The 26,500-nt window shown below is 31.3% G+C and overlaps 2 protein-coding genes across 1 annotated transcript in view; one reads left to right on the top strand and one right to left on the bottom strand.

Annotated features, from left to right (window-relative positions):
- The window catches only part of LOC133664322 (sodium-driven chloride bicarbonate exchanger-like), a 337,500-nt gene that overhangs the window by 139,836 nt on the left and 171,164 nt on the right, over positions 1–26,500 (top strand).
- Positions 12,390–26,500, bottom strand: part of LOC133665220 (glucagon-2-like) — a 29,283-nt gene continuing 15,172 nt past the window's right edge. The window contains exons 3-5 of the mRNA XM_062070471.1: positions 24,526–24,625; positions 19,007–19,162; positions 12,390–12,572 (exon numbers count right to left, since the gene is read on the bottom strand). Of these exons, the coding sequence (XP_061926455.1) occupies positions 12,452–12,572; positions 19,007–19,162; positions 24,526–24,625 (377 nt within the window). The 3' untranslated portion in view covers positions 12,390–12,451. The remainder of the gene's footprint in view (positions 12,573–19,006; positions 19,163–24,525; positions 24,626–26,500) is intronic.

Genomic DNA, 26,500 nt, shown 5'->3' with positions numbered 1-26,500 from the left:
AATGTGTTTTGTGCATAATCACATGCAATAAACATATTTTGCATATTCACGTGAAATAAACGTGTTTTGCATAGTCACGTTCAATAAATGTGTTTTGCATATTCACGTGTAAGAAACACGTTTTGCATATTCGCGTGAAATGAACGTGGGGTTTGCATATTCACGTGCAATAAACATGTGTGTTTTGCATATCCACGTCTAATAAACAAGTGTTTTGCATATTCATGTGAAATAAACGTGTGTTTTGTGCATATTTACGTTCAAAAAATGTGTTTTGTGCATATTTACGTGCAATAAATATATTTTGCATATTCACGTTAAATAAACGTGTGGTTTGCATTTTTATATATATGTTTTGTGCATATTCAAGTGCAATAAGTATGTTTTGCATATTTACGTCCAATATACGTGTTTTGCATTTTTACGTCCTATAAACGTGTGTTTTGCATATTGATGTGAAATAAACGTGTTTTGCACATTCATGTTCAATAAACGTGTGTTTTGCATATTGACGTTCAATAAACCTGTGTTTTGCATATTGACGTTCAATAAACGTGGGTTTTGCATATATTCACGTGCAATAAACGTGTGTTTTGCATATTCACGTGCAATAAACAAGTGTTTTGCATATCCATGTGAAATAAACGTGTGTTTTGTGCATATTCACGTTCAATAAATGGTTTTTGTGCATATTCACGTGCAATACATATATTTTGCATACTCACGTTCAATAAACGTGTGGTTTGCATATTTATGTGAAATAAACATGTTTTGCATATTCAAGTGCAATAAACATGTTTTGCATATATACGTCCAATAAACGTGTGTTTTGTGCATATTTACGTGCAATAATATGTTTTGCATTTTTACGTCCTATAAACGCGTGTTTTGCATATTCACGTGAAATAAACGTGTTTTGCACATTCATGTTCAATAAACGTGTGTTTTGCATATTGACGTTCAATAAACGTGGGTTTTGCATATATTTACGTGCAATAAACCTGTGTTTTGCATATTCACGTGCAATAAACGTGTGTTTTGCATATTCACTTGCAATAAACAAGTGTTTTGCATATCCATGTGAAATAAACGTGTGTTTTGTGCATATTCACGTTCAATAAATGGTTTTTGTGCATATTCACGTGCAATAAATATATTTTGCATACTCACGTTCAATAAACGTGTGGTTTGCATATTTATGTGAAATAAACATGTTTTGCATATTCAAGTGCAATAAACATGTTTTGCATATCTACGTCCAATAAACGTGTGTTTTGCATATTCACGTTCAATAAACATGTGTTTTGTGCATATTTACGTGCAATAATATGTTTTGCATTTTTACGTCCTATAAACGCGTGTTTTGCATATTCACGTGAAATAAACGTGTTTTGCACATTCATGTTCAATAAACGTGTGTTTTGCATATTCACGTTCAATAATCATGTGCTTTGCATATGTACATGCAATAAACATGTTTTGTGCACATTCACATGCAATAAACATGTTTTGCATATATTCACGTTCAATAAACGTGTGTTTTGCATATTCACGTGAAATAAACATGTGTTTTGCATATTCACGTTCAATAAACCTGTGTTTTTCATATTCATGTGAAGTAAACGTGTGTTTTGTGCATATTCACCTTCAATAAATGCATTTTGTACGTGTTTACGTGCAATAAACATGTTTTGCATATTCACGTTCAATAATCATGTGCTTTGCATATGTACATGCAATAAACATGTTTTGTGCATATTCACATGCAATAAACATGTTTTGTGCATATTCACATGCAATAAACATGTTTTGCATATATTCACATTCAATAAACATGTGTTTTGCATATTCATGAGAAATAAACATGTTTTGCATATTTGCATGTAATAAACATGTTTTGTATAGCCGCAAGTAATAAATGTGAGTTTTGCATATTCACGTTCAATAAACATGTGTTTTGCATATTCATGTAAAATAAATGTATAAATAAAAATATATTTTTCGGAGAAAAAAAATGTGCTAAAGAGTCGTAAGGGGGCCTTACACAAAAGTAAATAAAAAAACTGACTTGCTTCAACAACACAATACTGGTGCAAAACCTCATCAGGAGTCTCAACAACACCCGAAAATGGCAAAACATTTTTATCTTTCGAAAAAATGTTTTGCTAAAGAGTCGTAAGGGGGCCTTACACAAAAGTAAAAAAAAAAACGGACTTGCTTCAGCAGCACAATTCTGGTGCTGTAGTTGTAGGAGATGTCTCAAAACCTCATCAGGAGTCTCGACAACACCCGAAAATGGCTGAAAATTTATATTTTTGGAATAATTTTTTTTGCTAAATTGTCGTAAGGGGGGACCCTTATTTAAAAAAAACTGTCTCGCTTAACAGCACAATACTGGTCCTGTAGTTGTAGGAGATGTCTCAAAACCTCATCAGGAGTCTCGACAACACCCGAAAATGGCAGAACATTTTTATTTTTCGAAAAAAAATGTGCTAAAGAGTCGTAAGGGGGCCTTACATAAAAGTAAATAAAAAATGACTTGCTTCAACAACACAATACTAGTGCAAAACCTCATCAGGAGTCTCAACAACACCCGAAAATGGCAAAATATTTTCATATTTCGAAAAAAAATTTTTGCTAAAGAGTCGTTAAAAAAGTTTAAAAAAAACGGACTTGCTTCAGCAGCACAATGCTGGTCCTGTAGTTGTAGGAGATGTCTCAAAACCTCATCAGGAGTCTCGACAACACCCGAAAATGGCAGAAAATTTAAAATTTTCACCAAAAAAAATGTGCTAAAGAGTCGTAAGGGGGCCTTACACAAAAATAAATAAAAAACGGACTTGTTTCAACAACACAATACTGGAGCAAAACCTCATCAGGAGTCTCAACAACACCCGAAAATGGCAAAATATTTTCATATTTCGAAACATTTTTTTACTAAAGAGTCGTTAAAAAAGTTTTTAAAAAAACGGACTTGCTTCAGCAGCACAATACTGGTGCTGTAGTTGTAGGAGATGTCTCAAAACCTCATCAGGAGTCTCGACAAAACCCGAAAATAACAGAATATTTATATTTTTCAAAAACTTTTTTTCCGTTAAAATGTCGTGAGAAGGGACCCTTATTTAAAAAAAAAACTGTCTTGCTTAACAGCACAATACTGGTCCTGTAGTTGTAGATGTCTCAAAACCTCATCAGGAGTCTCAACAACACCCGGAAATGGCAGAACATTTTTATTTTTCGAAAAAAAATGTGCTAAAGAGTCGTAAGGGTGCTTTACAAACTAAAGTAAAAAAAAAAAACGGACTTGCTTCAACAACACAAAATTTATATTTTTGGAAGATTTTTTTTTGCTAAAATATCGTAAGGGGGGACCCTTATTTAAAAAAAACTGTCTTGCTTAACAGCACAATACTGGTCCTGTAGTTGTAGGAGATGTCTCAAAACCTCATCAGGAGTCTCAACAACACCCGAAAATGGCAGAACATTTTAAATTTTCAAAAAAAAAATTGTGCTAAAGAGTCGTAAGGGGGCTTTACACAAAAGTAAATAAAAAACTGGCTTGTTTCAACAACACAATACTGCTGCAAAACCTCATCAGGAGTCTCAACAACACCCGAAAATGGCAAAACATTTGTTTCTTTCGAAAACAATTTTTGCTAAAGAGTCGTAAGGGGGCCTTACACAAATGGTGCTGTAGTTGTAGGAGATGTCTCAAAACCTCATCAGGAGTCTCGACAAAACCCGAAAATAACAGAATATTTATATTTTTCGAAAACTTTTTTCCCGCTAAAATGTCTAGAGAAGGGACCCTTATTTTAAAAAAAACTGTCTTGTTTAACAGCACAATACTGGTCCTGTAGTTGTAGGAGATGTCTCAAAACCTCATCAGGAGTCTCAACAACACCCGAAAATGGCAGAACATTTTAAATTTTCAAAAAAAAAATTGTGCTAAAGAGTCGTAAGGGGGCCTTACACAAAAGTAAATAAAAAACTGGCTTGTTTCAACAACACAATACTGGTGCAAAACCTCATCAGGAGTCTCAACAACACCCGAAAATGAAAGAAAATTTTAAATTTCCAAAAAAAAAAATGTGCTAAAGAGTCGTAAGGGGGCCTTACACAAAAGTAAATAAAAAACTGGCTTGTTTCAACAACACAATACTGGTGCAAAACCTCATCAGGAGTCTCAACAACACCCGAAAATGGCAAAACATTTGTTTCTTTCGAAAACAATTTTTGCTAAAGAGTCGTAAGGGGGCCTTACACAAATGGTGCTGTAGTTGTAGGAGATGTCTCAAAACCTCATCAGGAGTCTCGACAAAACCCGAAAATAACAGAATATTTATATTTTTCGAAAACTTTTTTCCCGCTAAAATGTCTAGAGAAGGGACCCTTATTTTAAAAAAAACTGTCTTGCTTAACAGCACAATACTGGTCCTGTAGTTGTAGATGTCTCAAAACCTCATCAGGAGTCTCAACAACACCCAAAAATGGCAGAACATTTTTATTTTTCGAAAAAAAAAATTGCTAAAGAATCGTAAGGGGGGACCCTTATTTAAAAAAAACTGTCTTGCTTAACAGCACAATACTGGTCCTGTAGTTGTAGGAGATGTCTCAAAACCTCATCAGGAGTCTCAGCAACACCCGAAAATGGCAGGAAATTCATACTTTTTGAAAAAAACAATTCGCTAAACAGTTGTAAGGAAGGACCCTTACACAAAAGTTTAAAAAAAACGGTCATGCTTTAGCAGCACAATACTGGTGCTGTAGTTGTAGGAGATGTCTCAAAACCTCATAAGGAGTCTCGACAACACCCGACAATGGCAGAAAATTTATATTTTTCGAAAAAAAAGGACCCTTACACAAAAGTTAAAAAAAAACGGTCATGCTTTAGCAGCACAATACTGGTGCTGTAGTTGTAGATGTCTCAAAACTTCATCAGGAGTCCCGACTAAACTCGAAAATGGAAGAAAATGCATATTTTTCGGAATCTTCTTTCTGTTGCATATATGCCATATTTGTTGTAAATGTTCTACTTAGTTAAATACATGTTTAAAAACAAATCTTAATGCCTGAAACGCCCAGAAACTAATAAAGTGTAGTAAAATCATCTGGCCACCAGGTGTCAGTACTGGTCACCATCAAATGGTCAGAAGACCTCAACTTTGATGGAACATACACGCCCTCAATAAAGTGGTGAATATACAGAAGACACAACACAATAAAGTGGTGAATATACAGAAGACACAACACAATAAAGTGGTGAATATACAGAAGACACAACACAAACAACACAACAAAGTGGTGAATATACAGAAGACACAACACAATAAAGTGGTGAATATACAGAAGACACAACACAAACAACACAACAAAGTGGTGAATATATAGAAGACACAACACAATAAAGTGGTGAATATACAGAAGACACAACACAAACAACACAATAAAGTGGTGAATATATTGAAGACAAAACACAAACAACACAATAAAGTGGTGAATATACAGAAGACACAACACAAACAACAAAATAAGGTGGTTAATATACAGAAGACACAACACAAACAACACAACAAAGTGGTGAATATACAGAAGACAAAACACAAACAACACAATAAAGTGGTGAATATACAGAAACACAACACAAACAACACAAAAAAGTGGTGAATATACAGAAGACACAACACATACAACACAATAAAGTGGTGAATATACAGAAGACACAACACAAACAACATAATAAAGTGGTGAATATACAGAAGACACAACAAAAACAGCACAATAAAGTTGTGAATATACAAAAGACACAACACAATAAAGTGGGGAATATACAGAAAACATAACACAAACAACACAATAAGGTGGTGAATAAACAGAAGACACAACACAAACAACACAATAAGGTGGTAAATATACAGAAGACACAACACAAACAACACAACAAAGTGGTGAATATACAGAAGACACAACACAAACAACACAATAAAGTGGTGAATATACAGAAGACACAACACAAAAAACACAATAAAGTGGTGAATATACAGAAGACACAACACAAACAACACAATAAAGTGGTGAATATACAGAAGAGACAACACAAAAAACACAATAAAGTGGTGAATATACAGAAGACACAACACAAACAACACAATAAAGTGGTGAATATACAGAAGACACAACACAAACAACACAATAAAGTGGTGAATATACAGAAGACACAACACAAACAACACAATAAAGTGGTGAATTAACAGGAGACACAACACAAACAACACAATAAAGTGGTGAATATACAGAAGACACAACACAAAAAACACAATAAAGTGGTGAATATAAAGAAGACACAACACGAACAACACAATAAAGTGGTGAATATACAGAAGACAAAACACAAACAACATGTTTATTTCATGTGAATATGCAAAACATGTTTATTGCACCTGAATATGCAAAACACACCTTTATTACACGTGAATACACAAAACATGTTTATTCATGTGAATACGCAAAACATGTGTATTTCATGTGAATATGCAAAACAAGTTAATTTCACATGAATATGCTAAACAAATGTATTTCACATGAATATGCAAAGCATGTTTATTTCACGTTAATAAGCGAAACATGTTTATTCACGTGAATATGCAAAACATGTTTATTTCATTTGAATATACAAAACAAGTGAATTTCATTTGAATGTGCAAAACATGTTTATTTCACGTGAATATGCGAAACATGTTTATTTCATGTGAATATGAAAAATATGTTTATTGCACCTGAATATGCAAAACACACCTTTATTACACGTGAATACACAAAACATGTTTATTCATGTGAATACGCAAAACAAGTCTATTTCACATGAATATGCAAAACAAATGTATTTCACATGAATATGCAAAGCATGTTTATTTCACGTTAATAAGCGAAACATGTTTATTCACGTGAATATGCAAAACATGTTTATTTCATTTGAATATGCAAAGCATGTTTATATCACATAAATATGCAACACATGTTTATTTCATGTGAATATGCAAGACACGTTTATTTCATGTGTATATGCAAAACAAGATTATTTCATGTGAATATGCAAAACACGTTTATTTCACGTGAATAAGCAAAACAAGCTTATTTCACGTGAATATGCAAAACATTTTTATTTCATTTGAATATGCAAAACATGTTAATTTCATATAAAAATGCAAAATATGTTCATTCCATGTGAATATGCAAAACAAGTTTATTTCACGTGTTTATGCAAAACATGTTTGTTTCACCTGAATATGCAAAACATGTTTATTCACGTGAATGCGCAAAACATGTGTATTTCATGTGAATATGCAAAGTGCATGTTTATTCACGTGAATATGCAAAACATGTTTATTTCACCCGAATATGTAAAACACATGTATTTCATGTGAATATGCAAAACACACGTTTATTTCAAGTGAATATGCAAAACACACCTTTATCGCACTTAAATATGCAAAACACGTTTATTTCACGTGAATATGCAAAACACGTTTGTATCACTTGAATATGCAAAACACACTTTCATTTGAATAAGGGCGTGATTTCAGGAATGATTTCACGTGAATATGCAAAGTGCATGTTTATTTCACATGAATATGCAAAACACGTTTATTTCATGTGAATATACAAAACAAGTTTATTTCACGTGAATATGCAAAACACATTTATATCATGTGAATATACAAAATAAGTTTATTTCACGTGAATATGCAAAACATGTTTATTTCATGTGAATATGCAAAACAAGTTTATTTCACGTGAATATTCAAAACATGTTTATTTCACGTGAATATGCAAAACACGTTTATTTCATGTGAATATACAAAACAAGTTTATTTCACCTGAATATTCAAAACATGTTTGTTTCACCTGAATACGAAAAACATGTTTATTCGCGTGAATGCGCAAAACATGTGTATTTCATGTGAATATGCAAAACATGTTTATTTCACCCAAATATGTAAAACACATTTATTTCATGTGAATATGCAGAACACACGTTTATTTCAAGTGAATATGCAAAAAACACATTTATCGCGTTTAAATATGCAAAACATGTTTATTCACGTGAATATGCAAAACATGTTTATTTCATTTGAATATGCAAAACATGTTTATTTCACGTGAATATGCAAAACATGTTTATTTCATGTGAATATGCAAAACACACGTTTATTTCAAGTGAATATGCGAAACACACATTTATCGCGCTTAAATATGCAAAACATGTTTATTCACGTGAATATGCAGAACACGTTTATTTCACGTGAATATGTACAACACGTTTATTTCACGTGAATATGCAAAACACGTTTGTATCATTTGAATATGCAAAACACACTTTCATTTGAATAAGTGTATGATTTCAGGAATGATTTCACATGAATATACAAAGTGCATGTTTATTTCACGTGAATATGCAAAACATGTTTATTTCACGTGAATATGCAAAACAAGTTTATTTCACATGAATATGCAAAACACATTTATTTAATGTGAATATGCAAAACAAGTTTATTTCACGTGAATATTCAAAACATGTTTGTTTCACCTGAATACGCACAACACACGTCTATTTCAAGTGAATATGCAAAACACACATTTATCGCGCTTAAATATGCAAAACATGTTTATTCACGTGAATATGCAAAACATGTTTATTTCACCCAAATATGTAAAACACATTTATTTCATGTGAATATGCAAAACACACGTTTATTTCAAGTGAATATGCAACACACACATTTATCGCGCTTAAATATGCAAAACATGTGTATTCACGTGAATATGCAAAACATGTTTATTTCATTTGAATATGCAAAACACGTTTATTTCATGTGAATATGCAAAACATGTTTATTTCACGTGAATATGCAAAACATGTTTATTTCATGTGAATACGCAAAACACATTCATTTCATGTGAATATGCAAAACACACGTTTATTTCAAGTGAATATGCAAAACACACATTTATCACGCTTAAATATGCAAAACATGTTTATTCACGTGAATATGCAAAACATGTTTATTTCATTTGAATATGCAAAACATGTTTATTTCATGTGAATATGCAAAACAAGTTTATTTCACGTGAATGTTCAAAACATGTTTGTTTCACCTGAATATGCAAAACATGTTTATTCACGTGAATGTGCAAAACATGCGTATTTCATGTGAATATGCAAAACACGTTCATTTCACGTGAATATGCAAAACACATTTATTTCACCCGAATATGTAAAACACGTTTATTTCATGTGAATATGCAAAACACACCTTTATCGCGCTTAAATATGCAAAACATGTTTATTTCACGTGAATATGCAGAACACGTTTATTTCACGTGAATATGCAAAACACACTTTCATTTGAATAAGGGCATGATTTCTGGGATGATTTCACGTGAATATGCAAAGTGCATGTTTATTTCACGTGAATATGCAAAACATGTTTATTTCACGTGATTATGCAAAATATGTTTATTCACGCAAAATAAACCCGTTTTGCATATTCACGTGCAATAAATATGTTTTGCATACTCTCCTGAAATAAACGTACAATTTGCAATGAACGTGAGTTTCACATATTGATGTAAAATAAAGGTGTGTTTTGCATATTCTCGTGCATTAAACGTGTTTGTTTGTTTTTTGCACATTCACGTCCAGCACACGTCTTTGCAGTCAGAGCCTTGCGCGTAAGAAGTGTGTGAAGGCGTGCATATGAAAGCCGAGTGTCTTTGTGTCATTAGCGGACGTTTGATGAGTGCGAGAGGACAGCTGAGAGAGACGAGGCGTCCCAAAGCGCGTCATGCAAACGCTTCTTTCACTGGAGGGTGGCGACCCTCGGCTGGTTGGCCACATCTGGCGGATGATTGACAGGACTCTTCAGGACTCCAGTGACGCCCCCGTGAGTCCACGTCATCATAGGCGTCTTCATTCATGTGTAATAATAATAATAATAATGCCTTTCATCCAAAATGTCTTTGAATGCTTTAAAGTACATTACATTTGTGGGAAAAACAATATATAATATATAATACTATCAATCAATCAATCAATCAATGTTTATTTATATAGCCCTATGTACTATTATTAATATACTATTATTATTATACTATGGAATATTATTATTATATTATGTACTATTATTGTTATACTATGTACTCTTATTATACTATGTCATATTGTTAATATACTATGTACTATTATTATTATACTATGTACTATTATTATTATACCATGTACTATTATTGTTATACTTTGTACTCTTATTATACTATGTAATATTATTAATATACTAGGTACTATTATTATTATACTATGTATTATTGTATTGTACTATGCAATATTATTAATATAATATGTACTATTATTATTATACTAAGTACTATTATTATTATACTATGTACTATTATTATTAAAATATGTACTATTATTATTGTACTATGTACTATTATTAATATAATATTTACTATTTTATTATACCATGTACTATTATTAATATACTATGTAGTATTATTATTATACTACGTACTATTATTATTATACTATGCACTATTATTGATATACTATTTACTATTATTATTATACTATATACTATTATTATTACACTATGTACTATTATTATTATACCATGTACTATTTTTAATATACTATTTACCATTATTACTATACTATGTACTATTATTATTAAACTCTATACTAATAAAATATACTATGTACTATTATTAATATACTATTTACCATTATTATTATTATATTTTGTACTGTTATTATTACACTACGTACTATTATTATACAATTATTATTATACTATTTAATATTATTTTACTATGTAGTATTATTATTATACTGCATACTGATATTATTACACTATGTAATATCATTATTATACTATGTACTATTATTAATATACTATGTACTATTATTATAATGCTATTTACTATTATTATTATACTATGCACTATTATTATACTACATACTATTATTATTACACAACGTACTATTACTATTATATTACATACTAGTATTATTGCACTGTACTATTATTATTATTATACTACGTACTAGTATTATTATACTATTCAATAGTATTATTATACTATGTACTATCATTATTATATTAATCACTATTATTATTATACTATTTAATATGATAACTATACAATGTACAATTATTATTATTATACTATTTAATATTATTATTATACTATGTACTATTATTATTATACTGTGTACTATTATTACTATACTATTTACTATTATTATTATTATTATTATTTCACTCTGTACTATTATTATTATACAATGTACTATTAATTATACACTATGTAGTTTTTTATTATACTATGTACTTTATTATACTATGTAGTACTATGTACTATTCATACACTATGTGCTATTATTCATACACTCTGTACTTTATTATTATACTATGTACTATTATTCATACACTATGTGTTATTATTCATACACTATGTACTTTATTATTATACTATGTACTATTATTATTATACAATGTACTATTATTCATACACTATGTGCTATTATTCATACACTATGTACTTTATTATTATACTATGTACTATTATTATTATACTATGTACTATTATTATTATACTATGTACTATTATTATTATACAATGTACTATTATGTCAGTTTGTAAGGCTCTCATATCGTTGAACATGCATTTAGAAGGTTGTCCAAATAGTTTGTTGTAATAACTCAAATGGTCATTTCATTGGTAGAGCGGCCGTGCCAGCAACTTGAGGGTTCCAGGTTCGATTCCCGCTTCCGCCATCCAAGTCACTGCCGTTGTGTCCTTGGGCAAGACACTTGACCCACCTGCTCCCAGTGCCACCCACATTGCTTTAAATGTCACTTAGATATTGCCTTTCACTATGTAAAGCGCTTTGAGTCACTAGAGAAACGTGCTATATAAATATAATTCACTTCACACAAGAATATTTTGAAAATGCACAGCAGTTCAAATCCTATTGTGCAAAATTATTATATACTGTAGTGATTATATACTGTATATTACAATGATTATATATATATATATATATATATATATATATATATATATATATATATATATATATATATATATATATATATATATATATATGTATATATATATATATATATATATATATATATATATGTATATATATATATATATATATATATATATATATATATATATATATATATATATATATATATATATATATATATATATATATATATATATATATATATATATATATATATATATATATATATATATATATATATATATGTCTTTGTGAGAAGAGTGCAAGAAGAAGACCAGAGGGAAGATGGAGGTAGACATTGTGAAAGCTTTAATGGCACAGAGTGGCGTGTGAGGACAGGAACGTGGTTTCTCTCTACTGTCGTCTTCCTCGGCCCGCCTTCAGCCAGCTCACAAACTCCTTGGCTGCCTGCTCCTGCATGTAGGAGCTGACATCACTGGTGTAGGTTCCGTCCGCGTGCCGTCTGATTAGACTTCTACAAACGTCAAGTCAAGCTTCCATCACTTCACTTCCTCCTTGACCTACATCACTCTGTACTATGTGTACTATATGTATTACATTCACTATTTACTATCAGTACTATGTCACTTCACTGTCCTCCTTGACCTACATCACTCTGTACTATGTGTACTATGTGTACTATGTGTACTATGTGTACTATATGTAATAACCTCACTATTTACTATCAGTTCTATGTCACTTCACTGTCCTCCTTGACCTACATCACTGTGTACTATGTGTACTATATGTATTAAATTCACTATTTACTATCAGTACTATGTCACTTCACTGTCCTCCTTGACCTACATCACTCTGTACTATGTGTACTATATGTATTAAATTCACTATGTACTATCAGTACTATGTCACTCCACTGTCATCCTTGACCTACATCACTGTGTACTATGTGTACTATATGTATCAGATTTACTATTTACTATCAGTACTATGTCACTTCACTGTCCTCCTTGACCTACATCACTGTGTACTATGTGTACTATATGTATTAACCTCACTATTTACTATAAGTACTATGTCACTTCACTGTCCTCCTTGACCTACATCACTGTGTACTATGTGTACTATATGTATTAAATTCACTATTTACTATAAGTACTATGTCACTCCACTGTCCTCCTTGACCTACATCACTGTGTACTATGTGTACTATATGTATTAAATTCACTATTTACTATAAGTACTATGTCACTCCACTGTCCTCCTTGACCTACATCACTGTGTACTATGTGTACTATACTGTATGTATTGAATTCACTATGTACTATCAGTACTATGTCACTTCACTGTCCTCCTTGACCTACATCACTGTGTACTATGTGTACTATATGTATTAAATTCACTATTTACTATCAGTACTATGTCACTTCACTGTCCTCCTTGACTTACATCACTCTGTACTATGTGTACTATATGTATTAAATTCACTATGTACTATCAGTACTATGTCACTCCACTGTCCTCCTTGACCTACATCACTCTGTACTATTTGTACTATATGTATTACATTCACTATTTACTATCAGTACTATGTCACTTCACTGTCCTCCTTGACCTACATCACTGTGTACTATGTGTACTATATGTATTAACCTCACTATTTACTATCAGTTCTATGTCACTTCACTGTCCTCCTTGACCTACATCACTCTGTAATATGTGTACTATATGTATTAAATTCACTATTTACTATCAGTACTATGTCACTTCACTGTCCTCCTTGACCTACATCACTGTGTACTATGTGTACTATATGTATTAACCTCACTATTTACTATCAGTACTATGTCACTTCACTGTCCTCCTTGACCTACATCACTGTGTACTATGTGTACTATATGTATTAAATTCACTATGTACTATCAGTACTATGTCACTCCACTGTCGTCCTTGACCTACATCACTGTGTACTATGTGTACTATATGTATTAAATTAACTATTTACTATCAGTTCTATGTCACTCCACTGTCGTCCTTGACCTACCTCATTGTGTACTATGTGTACTATATGTATTAAATTCACTATGTACTATCAGTACTATGTCACTTCACTGTCGTCCTTGACCTACATCACTCTGTACTATGTGTACTATATGTATTAAATTCACTATTTACTATCAGTACTATGTCACTCCACTGTCCTCCTTGACCTACATCACTGTGTACTATGTGTACTATATGTATTAACCTCACTATTTACTATAAGTACTATGTCACTTCACTGTCCTCCTTGACCTACATCACTGTGTACTATGTGTACTATATGTATTAAATTCACTATTTACTATAAGTACTATGTCACTCCACTGTCCTCCTTGACCTACATCACTGTGTACTATGTGTACTATATGTATTAAATTCACTATTTACTATAAGTACTATGTCACTCCACTGTCCTTCTTGACCTACATCACTGTGTACTATGTGTACTATACTGTATGTATTGAATTCACTATGTACTATCAGTACTATGTCACTTCACTGTCCTCCTTGACCTACATCACTGTGTACTATGTGTACTATATGTATTAAATTCACTATTTACTATCAGTACTATGTCACTTCACTGTCCTCCTTGACTTACATCACTCTGTACTATGTGTACTATATGTATTAAATTCACTATGTACTATCAGTACTATGTCACTTCACTGTCCTCCTTGACCTACATCACTCTGTACTATGTGTACTATATGTATTAAATTCACTATGTACTATCAGTACTATGTCACTTCACTGTCCTCCTTGACCTACATCACTCTGTACTATGTGTACTATATGTATTACATTCACTATGTACTATCAGTACTATGTCCCTTCACTGTCCTCCTTGACCTACATCACTGTGTACTATGTGTACTATATGTATTAAATTCACTATGTACTATCAGTACTATGTCCCTCCACTGTCCTCCTTGACCTACATCACTGTGTACTATTTGTACTATATGTATTAAATTTACTATTTACTACGTACTATAAGTACTATGTCACTCCACTGTCCTCCTTGACCTGCATCACTGTGTACTATGTGTACTATATGTATTAGATTTACTATTTACTACGTACTATAAGTACTATGTCACTTCACTGTCCTCCATGACTTACATCACTGTGTACTTTGTGTACTCTATGTACTGTATGTATTCAATTCACTATTTACTAGGTACTATAGGTACTATATTTAGTATGTACTATTTACTATATGTACTATATTTACTATAAACTATTTACTACTTACTTTGAACTATGAACTAAATGTACTATTTACTATGTACTATATGTAATATGTATTATGTACTATGTACTATGTGCTATGTACTATTTATTATTTACTATGTACTAAGTGCTATTTACTTAGTATTCTGTACTATATACTAAGTACCAACTACTATGTACCATCTATTGAGTACTATTTACTATGTACTATGCAGAATTTACAATGTACTTTGTACTAAGTTTATGTCCTATTTGCTATGTACTAAATACGAGCTACTGCCTACTAAATAAGATTTACTAATTGGCATGTACTAATTAGTGTGTGCTAAATAATAAGCACTACGGACCATGTTCTAAGTACTTATAACTGTGTACTAATTAGTAAGTACTATGTAGCATGTACTAAGTACTATGTACTAAGTTGTATGTATTGATTACTATGTACTATTTACGATTGACTAATTACTAAGTACTATGAACACACTGTTCCGTGTACTATGCACTATGAACTAATTACTATGCACTATGTACTAAGTTTTATGTACTAATTACTATGTACTATTTACATTTACTAATTGATATGTACTAAATACTAAGTACTATGAACTAATGACTATGTACTATGCACAGTGTATTTTTACATGAACAATGAACTAATTACTATACACCAAGTAGTACATGTTAATGACTAAATAATACTTAGTCATGTACTATCTACTATGAACTAATTACTAAGCACTAAGTAGTATGTGTTAAAGACTAAGTACTATGTAGTATGTACTATGTGTTATGTACTGATTTGTATTCCGTTTATATTTACATGTAATTTCCCAACTCATATGGAAACGGGGTTTGTACTAAGTACTATGAACTAATTACTCTGCACTAAGTAGTATGTGTTAATGACTAAGCACTAAGTAGTGTGTACTAAGTAGTATGTGTTAATGACTAAGTACTAAGTAGTATGTACTAAGTAGTATGTGTTAATGACTAAGTACTAAGTAGTATGTACTAAGTAGTATGTGTTAATGACTAAGTACTAAGTAGTATGTACTAAGTAGTATGGGTTAATGACTAAGTACTAAGTAGTATGTACTAAGTAGTATGTGTTAATGACTAAGCACTAAGTAGTATGTACTAAGTAGTATGTGTTAATGACTAAGTACTAAGTAGTATGTACTAAGTAGTATGTGTTAATGACTAAGTACTAAGTAGTATGTACTAAGTAGTATGTGTTAATGACTAAGTACTAAGTAGTATGTACTAAGTAGTATGTGTTAATGACTAAGTACTAAGTAGTATGTACTAAGTAGTATGGGTTAATGACTAAGTACTAAGTAGTATGTACTAAGTAGTATGTGTTAATGACTAAGCACTAAGTAGTATGTACTAAGTAGTATGTGTTAATGACTAAGTACTAAGTAGTATGTACTAAGTAGTATGTGTTAATGACTAAGTACTAAGTAGTATGTACTAAGTAGTATGTGTTAATGACTAAGCACTAAGTAGTATGTACTAAGTAGTATGTGTTAATGACTAAGTACTAAGTAGTATGTACTAAGTAGTATGTGTTAATGACTAAGTACTAAATAGTATGTACTAAGTAGTATGTGTTAATGACTAAGTACTAAGTAGTATGTACTAAGTAGTATGTGTTAATGACTAAGTACTAAGTAGTATGTACTAAGTAGTATGGGTTAATGACTAAGTACTAAGTAGTATGTACTAAGTAGTATGTGTTAATGACTAAGCACTAAGTAGTATGTACTAAGTAGTATGTGTTAATGACTAAGTACTAAGTAGTATGTACTAAGTAGTATGTGTTAATGACTAAGTACTAAGTAGTATGTACTAAGTAGTATGTGTTAATGACTAAGCACTAAGTAGTATGTACTAAGTAGTATGTGTTAATGACTAAGTATTAAGTAGTATGTACTAAGTAGTATGTGTTAATGACTAAGTACTAAATAGTATGTACTAAGTAGTATGTGTTAATGACTAAGTACTAAGTAGTATGTACTAAGTAGTATGTGTTAATGACTAAGTACTAAGTAGTATGTACTACTTAGTATTATGTGTTAATGACTAAGTACTAAGTAGTATGTACTAAGTAGTATGTGTTAATGACTAAGTACTAAGTAGTATGTACTAAGTAGTATGTGTTAATGACTAAGCACTAAGTAGTATGTACTAAGTAGTATGTGTTAATGACTAAGCACTAAGTAGTATGTACTAAGTAGTATGTGTTAATGACTAAGTACTAAGTAGTATGTACTAAGTAGTATGTGTTAATGACTAAGTACTAAGTAGTATATACTAAGTAGTATGTGTTAATGACTAAGCACTAAGTAGTATGTACTAAGTAGTATGTACTAAGTAGTATGTGTTAATGACTAAGTACTAAATAGTATGTACTAAGTAGTATGTGTTAATGACTAAGTACTAAGTAGTATGTACTAAGTAGTATGTGTTAATGACTAAGTACTAAGTAGTATGTACTACTTAGTATTATGTGTTAATGACTAAGTACTAAGTAGTATGTACTAAGTAGTATGTGTTAATGACTAAGTACTAAGTAGTATGTACTAAGTAGTATGTGTTAATGACTAAGCACTAAGTAGTATGTACTAAGTAGTATGTGTTAATGACTAAGCACTAAGTAGTATGTACTAAGTAGTATGTGTTAATGACTAAGTACTAAGTAGTATGTACTAAGTAGTATGTGTTAATGACTAAGTACTAAGTAGTATATACTAAGTAGTATGTGTTAATGACTAAGCACTAAGTAGTATGTACTAAGTAGTATGTACTAAGTAGTATGTGTTAATGACTAAGTACTAAATAGTATGTACTAAGTAGTATGTGTTAATGACTAAGTACTAAGTAGTATGTACTAAGTAGTATGTGTTAATGACTAAGTACTAAGTAGTATGTACTACTTAGTATTATGTGTTAATGACTAAGTACTAAGTAGTATGTACTAAGTAGTATGTGTTAATGACTAAGTACTAAGTAGTATGTACTAAGTAGTATGTGTTAATGACTAAGCACTAAGTAGTATGTACTAAGTAGTATGTGTTAATGACTAAGCACTAAGTAGTATGTACTAAGTAGTATGTGTTAATGACTAAGTACTAAGTAGTATGTACTAAGTAGTATGTGTTAATGACTAAGTACTAAGTAGTATATACTAAGTAGTATGTGTTAATGACTAAGCACTAAGTAGTATGTACTAAGTAGTATGTGTTAATGACTAAGTACTAAGTAGTATGTACTAAGTAGTATGTGTTAATGACTAAGTACTAAGTAGTATATACTAAGTAGTATGTGTTAATGACTAAGTACTAAGTAGTATGTACTAAGTAGTATGTGTTAATGACTAAGTACTAAGTAGTATATACTAAGTAGTACGTGTTAATGACTAAGCACTAAGTAGTATGTACTAAGTAGTATGTGTTAATGACTAAGCACTAAGTAGTATGTACTAAGTAGTATGTGTTAATGACTAAGCAGTAAGTAGTATGTACTAAGTAGTATGTGTTAATGACTAAGCAGTAAGTAGTATGTACTAAGTAGTATGTGTTAATGACTAAGTACTACGTAGTATGTACTAAGTAGTATGTACTAAGTAGTGTGTACTAAGTAGTGTGTACTAGCAGGGTACAAACTCACCCATTTCGTTTGGAGTTCTTGAGCCACTGCACAAAGTCCTGAGCCCGCCTGCTCTCCAAGTATTTGCTGTAGTCGTTAGAGAAGGTGCCCTCAGAATGTCTCTTGCTGTGCGGCACGAGTGACTCCTCGACACGCTCACTGGGGATCAACTTGTGCCTGACAGGGAGGAGGAGGACACATGATAGTGATCAGTTCAAGTAGCAATGATAGTCACACACACACTTGATGTGGTGAGATTATCCTCTGCATTTGACCCATCACCCTTGTTCACCCCCTGGGAGGTGAGGGGAGCAGTGAGCAGCAGCGGTGGCCGCACCCGGGAATCGTTTTTGGTGATTTAACCCCCAATTCCAACCCTTGATGCTGAGTGCCAAGCAGGGAGGTAATGGCTCACATTGTTATAGTCTTTGGTATGACTCGGCTGGGGTTTGAACTCACGACCTACCCATCTCAGGGCGGACACTCTCACCACTAGGCCACTGTGTCGGTTGATGCTGATGATGAAGGTCATGATGAAGATGATAATGATGGCGATGAAGATGATGATGATGGCGATGAAGATGATGATGGTAATGATGATGGTGATGATGATGATGGTGATGATGATGATGGTGATGAAGATGATGGTGATGGTGATGGTGATGATGATGGTGAAGATGATGGTGATGGTGATGGTGATGATGATGGTGAAGATGATGATGGCGATGAAGATGATGGCGATGAAGATGATGGTGATGAAGATGATGGTGATGGTGATGGTGATGATGATGGTGAAGATGATGATGGCGATGAAGATGATGGTGATGAAGATGATGATGGTGAAGATGATGATGATGATGGTGATGAAGATGATGATGGTGAAGATGATGAGGGTGAAGATGATGGTGATGAAGATGATGATGGTGAAGATGATGGTGATGAAGATGATGATGGTGATGATGATGGTGATGAAGATGGTGATGGTGATAGTGATGAAGATGATGGTGATGAAGATGATGATGGTGAAGATGATGAAGATGATGGTGATGGTGATGATGATGGTGAAGATGATGATGGTGAAGATGATGGTGATGAAGATGATGATGGTGAAGATGATGGTGATGAAGATGATGATGGTGATGATGATGGTGATGAAGATGGTGATGGTGATAGTGATGAAGATGATGGTGATGGTGATGATGATGGTGAAGATGATGATGGTGAAGATGATGGTGATGAAGATGATGCTGGTGAAGTTGATGGTGATGAAGATGATGATGGTGATGATGATGGTGATGAAGATGGTGATGGTGATAGTGATGATGATGGTGATGAAGATTATGATGGTGATGATGATGGTGATGATGATGGTGATGAAGATGATGGTGATGAAGATGATGCTGGTGAAGTTTATGGTGATGAAGATGATGATGGTGATGATGATGGTGATGAAGATGGTGATGGTGATAGTGATGATGATGGTGATGAAGATGATGATGGTGATGATGATGGTGATGATGATGGTGATGAAGATGGTGATGGTGATAGTGATAGTGATGATGATGGTGATGATGATGGTGATGATGATGGTGATGAAGATGATGATGGTGATGATGATGGTGATGATGATGGTGATGAAGATGGTGATGGTGATAGTGGTGATGATGGTGATGAAGATGATGATGGTGATGATGATGGTGATGATGATGGTGATGAAGATGGTGATGGTGATGGTGGTGATGATGGTGGTAAAATGATGATGGCGATGAAGATGATGGTGATGAAGATGATGATGATGATGGTGAAGATGATGATGGTGATGAAGATAGTGATGGTGAAGATAGTGATGGTGATGAAGATGATGATGGTGAAGATGATGATGGGATGATGATGATGATGATGATGAAGAAGATAGTGATGGTGAAGATAGTGATGGTGATGAAGATGATGGTGATGAAGATGATGATGATGATGATGATGATGAAGAAGATAGTGATGGTGATGAAGATGATGATGATATGATGATGATGATGATGAAGATGATGAAGGTGATGAAGATGAAGATCCATCCATCCATCTTCTTCCACTTATCCGAGGTCGGGTCGCGGGGGCAGCAGCCTAAGCAGAGAAACCCAGTCTTCCCTCTCCCCAGCCACTTTGTCCAGCTCCTCCCGGGGGATCCCGAGGCGTTCCCATAGTCTTCCCAACGTGTCCTGGGTCTTCCCCGTGGCCTCCTGCCGGTCATCCTGACCAGATGCCCGAACCACCTCATCTGGCTCCTCTCCATGTGGAGGAGCAGCGGCTTTACTTTGAGCTCCACCCGGATGGCAGACCTTCTCACCCTATCTCTAAGGGAGAGATCTTCTCACCCTATCTCTAAGGGAGAGATCTTCTCACCCTATCTCTAAGGGAGAGACCTTCTCACCCTATCTCTAAGGGAGAGATCTTCTCACCCTATCTCTAAGGGAGAGATCTTCTCACCCTATCTCTAAGGGAGAGATCTTCTCACCCTATCTCTAAGGGAGAGATCTTCTCACCCTATCTCTAAGGGAGAGATCTTCTCACCCTATCTCTAAGGGAGAGATCTTCTCACCCTATCTCTAAGGGAGAGGAAACTCATTTGGGCCGCATGTACCTGAGATCTTGTCCTTTCACTCATAACCCAAAGCTGCCATCCTCACCATATATGGTCATGAAGATGAAGATGATGGACATAATACAGCAGAGCAGGAGTCTACACCACACAGAGCAGGAGTCTACACCACACAGAGTAGGAGTCTACACCACACAGAGCAGGGGTCTACACCACACAGAGCAGGAGTCTACACCACAAAGAGCAGGAGTCTACACCACACAGAGTAGGAGTCTACACCACACAGAGCAGGAGTCTAAACCACACAGAGCAGGAGTCTACACCACACAGAGTAGGAGTCTACACCACACAGAGCAGGGGTCTACACCACACAGAGTAGGAGTCTACACCACACAGAGCAGGAGTCTACACCACACAGTGCAGGAGTCTACACCAGCCAACTTGAGCTCCAATCTGGGATCTACTACTTGTAAATATTAATAATACACCTTATGTAACTATTAATGAAGTACTGATGTAACTATTAATGAAGTACTTATATAACTATTAATGAAGTACAAATGTAACTATTAATGAAGTACTGATGTAACTATTAATGAAGTACTGATGTAACTATTAATGAAGTACTTATGTAACTATTAATGAAGTACTGATGTAACTATTAATGAAGTACTAATGTAACTATTAATGAAGTACTTATATAACTATTAATGAAGTACTCATGTAACTATTAATGAAGTACTAATGTAACTATTAATGAAGTACTGATGTAACTATTAATGAAGTACTGATGTAACATTAATGAAGTACTTATGTAACTATTAATGAAGTACTGGTGTAACTATTAATGAAGTACTTATATAACTATTAATGAAGTACTGATGTAACTATTAATGAAGTACTCATGTAACTATTAATGAAGTACTTATGTAACTATTAATGAAGTACTCATGTAACTATTAATGAAGTACTGATGTAACTATTAATGAAGTACTGATGTAACTATTAATGAAGTACTCATGTAACTATTAATGAAGTACTCATGTAACTATTAATGAAGTACTCATGTAACTATTAATGAAGTACTAATGTAACTATTAATGAAGTACTTATGTAACTATTAATGAAGTACTGATGTAACTAATAATGAAGTACTGATGTAACTATTAATGAAGTACTTATGTAACTATTAATGAAGTACTTATGTAACTATTAATGAAGTAGTAATGTAACTATTAATGAAGTACTTATGTAACTATTAATGAAGTAGTAATGTAACTATTAATGAAGTACTTATGTAACTATTAATGAAGTACTTATATAACTATTAATGAAGTACAAATGTAACTATTAATGAAGTACTGATGTAACTATTAATGAAGTACTTATGTAACTATTAATGAAGTAGTAATGTAACTATTAATGAAGTAATTATGTAACTATTAATGAAGTACTTATATAACTATTAATGAAGTACAAATGTAACTATTAATGAAGTACTGATGTAACTATTAATGAAGTACTGATGTAACTATTAATGAAGTACTTATGTAACTATTAATGAAGTACTGATGTAACTATTAATGAAGTACTGATGTAACTATTAATGAAGTACTTATATAACTATTAATGAAGTACTGATGTATCTATTAATGAAGTACTGATGTAACTATTAATGAAGTACTGATGTAACTATTAATGAAGTACTGATGTTATTAATGCTGTTATATATTTTCAAAAGAAAAGGCTGTAGATTATATTTAAAAACATGTTGTAGATTATTTCCAAAATAAAATGCTGTGATTATATATATTTCAAAAGAAAAGGCTGTAGATTATATTATAAAAAATGTTGTAGATTATATTTAAAAAAATGTTGTAGATTATTTCCAAAATAAAATGCTGTGATTATATATTTTCAAAATAAAATGCTGTTATTATATATTTTCAAAAGAAAATGCTGTGGATTATTTTATTTTTTTAAATTGTATATTATTTCCAAGAGAAAATGCTGTTATTATATATATTCAAAAGAAAATGCTGTAGATCATTTATTGAAAAATGTTGTACATTTTATATTTAAAAACATTTTGTAGATTATTTTCAAAAGAAAATGCTTTAGATTATATAATTTTAAAAAATGTTGCCGATTATTTCCAAAAGAAAAAACTGTGATTATATATTTCTAAAAGAAAATGCTATCTATTATATATTTCCAAAACAACATTTTGTAGACTATTTATTTTCAAAATAAAATGATGTAGCTAATATATTTTTCTAAATAAAATGCTGTAGATTATATATTTTCAAAATAAAATGCTGTAGATGATACATTTTCAAAAGAAAATGCTGTAGATATGTTTTAAAAAATGTTGTGTATTATTTCCAAGAGAAAGTGCTGTTATTATATATTTTCAAAAGAAAATGCTGTAGATTATATTTAAAAAACATTTTGTAGATTATTTCTAAAATAAAATGCTGTGATTATATATTTTCAAAAGAAAATGCTGTAGATTATATATTGAAAAATGTTGTACATTTTGTATTTTCAAAAATGTTGTAGATTATTTTTTAAAAGAAAATTGTGTAGATAATATATTTTCAAAAGAAAGTGCTGTAGATTATATTTCAAAAAAATGTTGTAGATTATTTCTAAAATAATAAAATGTGATTATATATGTCTAATAGAAAATGCTATCTACTATATATTTCCCAAATAAAATTCTGTAGACTATTTATTTTCAAAATAAAATGCTGTAGTTAATATATTTTTCAAAATAAAATGCTGTAGATGATATATTTCCAAAATAAAATGCTGTAGTTGGTATATTTTCATGAATAAAATGCTGTAGTTGATATATTTTTCAAAATAAAATGCTGTAGATTATATATTTTCAACAGAAATTGCTGTAGATGTTATATTTTCAAAAGAAAATACTTTAGCTTACACTGAGTTGGTGTTGTGGTCAGAAAGCTGCCAGCTGCTTTGGATGATGACGAGGAGCCACAGTCCGACTAACGAGTGAGCGTGGTTCATCCTTTCACTTTCTGGAACAAGTCAAATCCACAGGTAAACAAAGTAAATGTCAAATATTTGATATGTGAACAAAGTAAATATCAAATATTTGATATGTAAACAAAATAAATATCAAGTATTTGATGTGCAAACAAAGTAAATAATCAAATATTTTAAATGTAACCAAAGTAAATATAATGTATTTTATTTGTAAACAAAGTAAATACCAAATATTTGATATGTAAGCAAAGTAATTATCAAATATTTGATATGTGAACAAAGTAAATATCAAATAGTTGATATGTAAGCAAAGTTTATATCAAATATTTGATATGTAAATAAAGTAAATATCAAATATTGGATATGTAAATAAAGTAAATATCAAATATTGGATATGTAAACAAAGTATATATCAAATATTGGATATGTAAACAAAGTAAATATCAAATATTTGATATGTGAACAAGTTAAATATCAAATGTTTGATATGTAAACAAAGTAAATATAAAATATTTGATATGTGAACAAAGTAAATACCAAATATTGTATATGTAAACAAAGTAAATATCAAATATTTTATATTTAAACAAAGTAAATATCAAATATTTTAAATGTAAACAAAGTAAATATCCAATATCGGATATGTAAACAAAGTAAATACCAAATATTTGATATGTAAGCAAAGTAAATATCAAATATTTGATATGTAAACAAAGTAAATATCAAATATTTGATATGTGAACAAAGTAAATATCAAATATTTGATATGTGAATAAAGTAAATATTAAATATTTGATATGTGAACAAAGTAAATATCAAATATTTGATATGTAAACAAAGTAAATATCAAATATTTGATACGTGAACAAAGTAAATATCAAATATTTGATATGTGAACAAAGTAAATATCAAATATTTGATATGTGAATAAAGTAAATATTAAGTATTTGATATGTGAACAAAGTAAATATCAAATATTTGATATGTGAACAAAGTAAATATCAAATATTTGATATGTGAACAAAGTAAATATCCAATATCGGATATGTAAACAAAGTAAATACCAAATATTTGATATGTAAACAAAGTACATATCAAATATTTGATATGTAAACAAAGTAAATATCAAATATTTGATATGTGAACAAAATAAATATCAAATATTTGATATGTGAACAAAGTAAATATTAAATATTTGATATGTGAGCAAAGTAAATATCAAATATTTGATATGTGAACAAATTAAATATCAAATATTTGATATGTGAACAAAGTAAATATCAAATATTTGATATGTGAATAAAGTAAATATTAAATATTTCGTATGTGAACAAAGTAAATATCAAATATTTGATATGTGAACAAAGTAAATATCAAATATTTGATATGTGAACAAAGTAAATATCTTTTTTTTTATATATATTTTTTTTATATGAATTTATTAATCAATCAACAAAACAATACACAACAACACCACAACAATGCAATACAATTCCAAAACCAAACCCGTCCCAGCAACACTAAGAACAACAATAAACAGAGCAATTGAGAGCAATTGAGGAGACACAAACATGACACGAAACAATACAAATGTAGTGAAACAAAAATGAACATTATCGACAACAGCATCAATATTAGTAACCATTTCAAAATAGCAGTGATTAAAAATCCCTCATTGATATATAAAAACATAATACAAATTAGAAAAGAACAATAGTGTGACAGTGGCTTACACTTGCATCACATCTCATAAGCTCTCATTTTCCACAAAGATATAATAAGTCATATTTTGGTTTATTTAAAAGTTGAAACAAATTTAAATAATGGATCCCATATTCCAATATATGACTCATTATTATCTCAACTAAATGCAGTTTTTTCTACTAATATCATCTCCATAGCTTGTG

Source organism: Entelurus aequoreus, linkage group LG14, assembly GCF_033978785.1.
Source record: "Entelurus aequoreus isolate RoL-2023_Sb linkage group LG14, RoL_Eaeq_v1.1, whole genome shotgun sequence".
Lineage (NCBI taxonomy): Eukaryota > Metazoa > Chordata > Actinopteri > Syngnathiformes > Syngnathidae > Entelurus > Entelurus aequoreus.
This window is presented reverse-complemented; position numbering and strand designations above follow the sequence as displayed.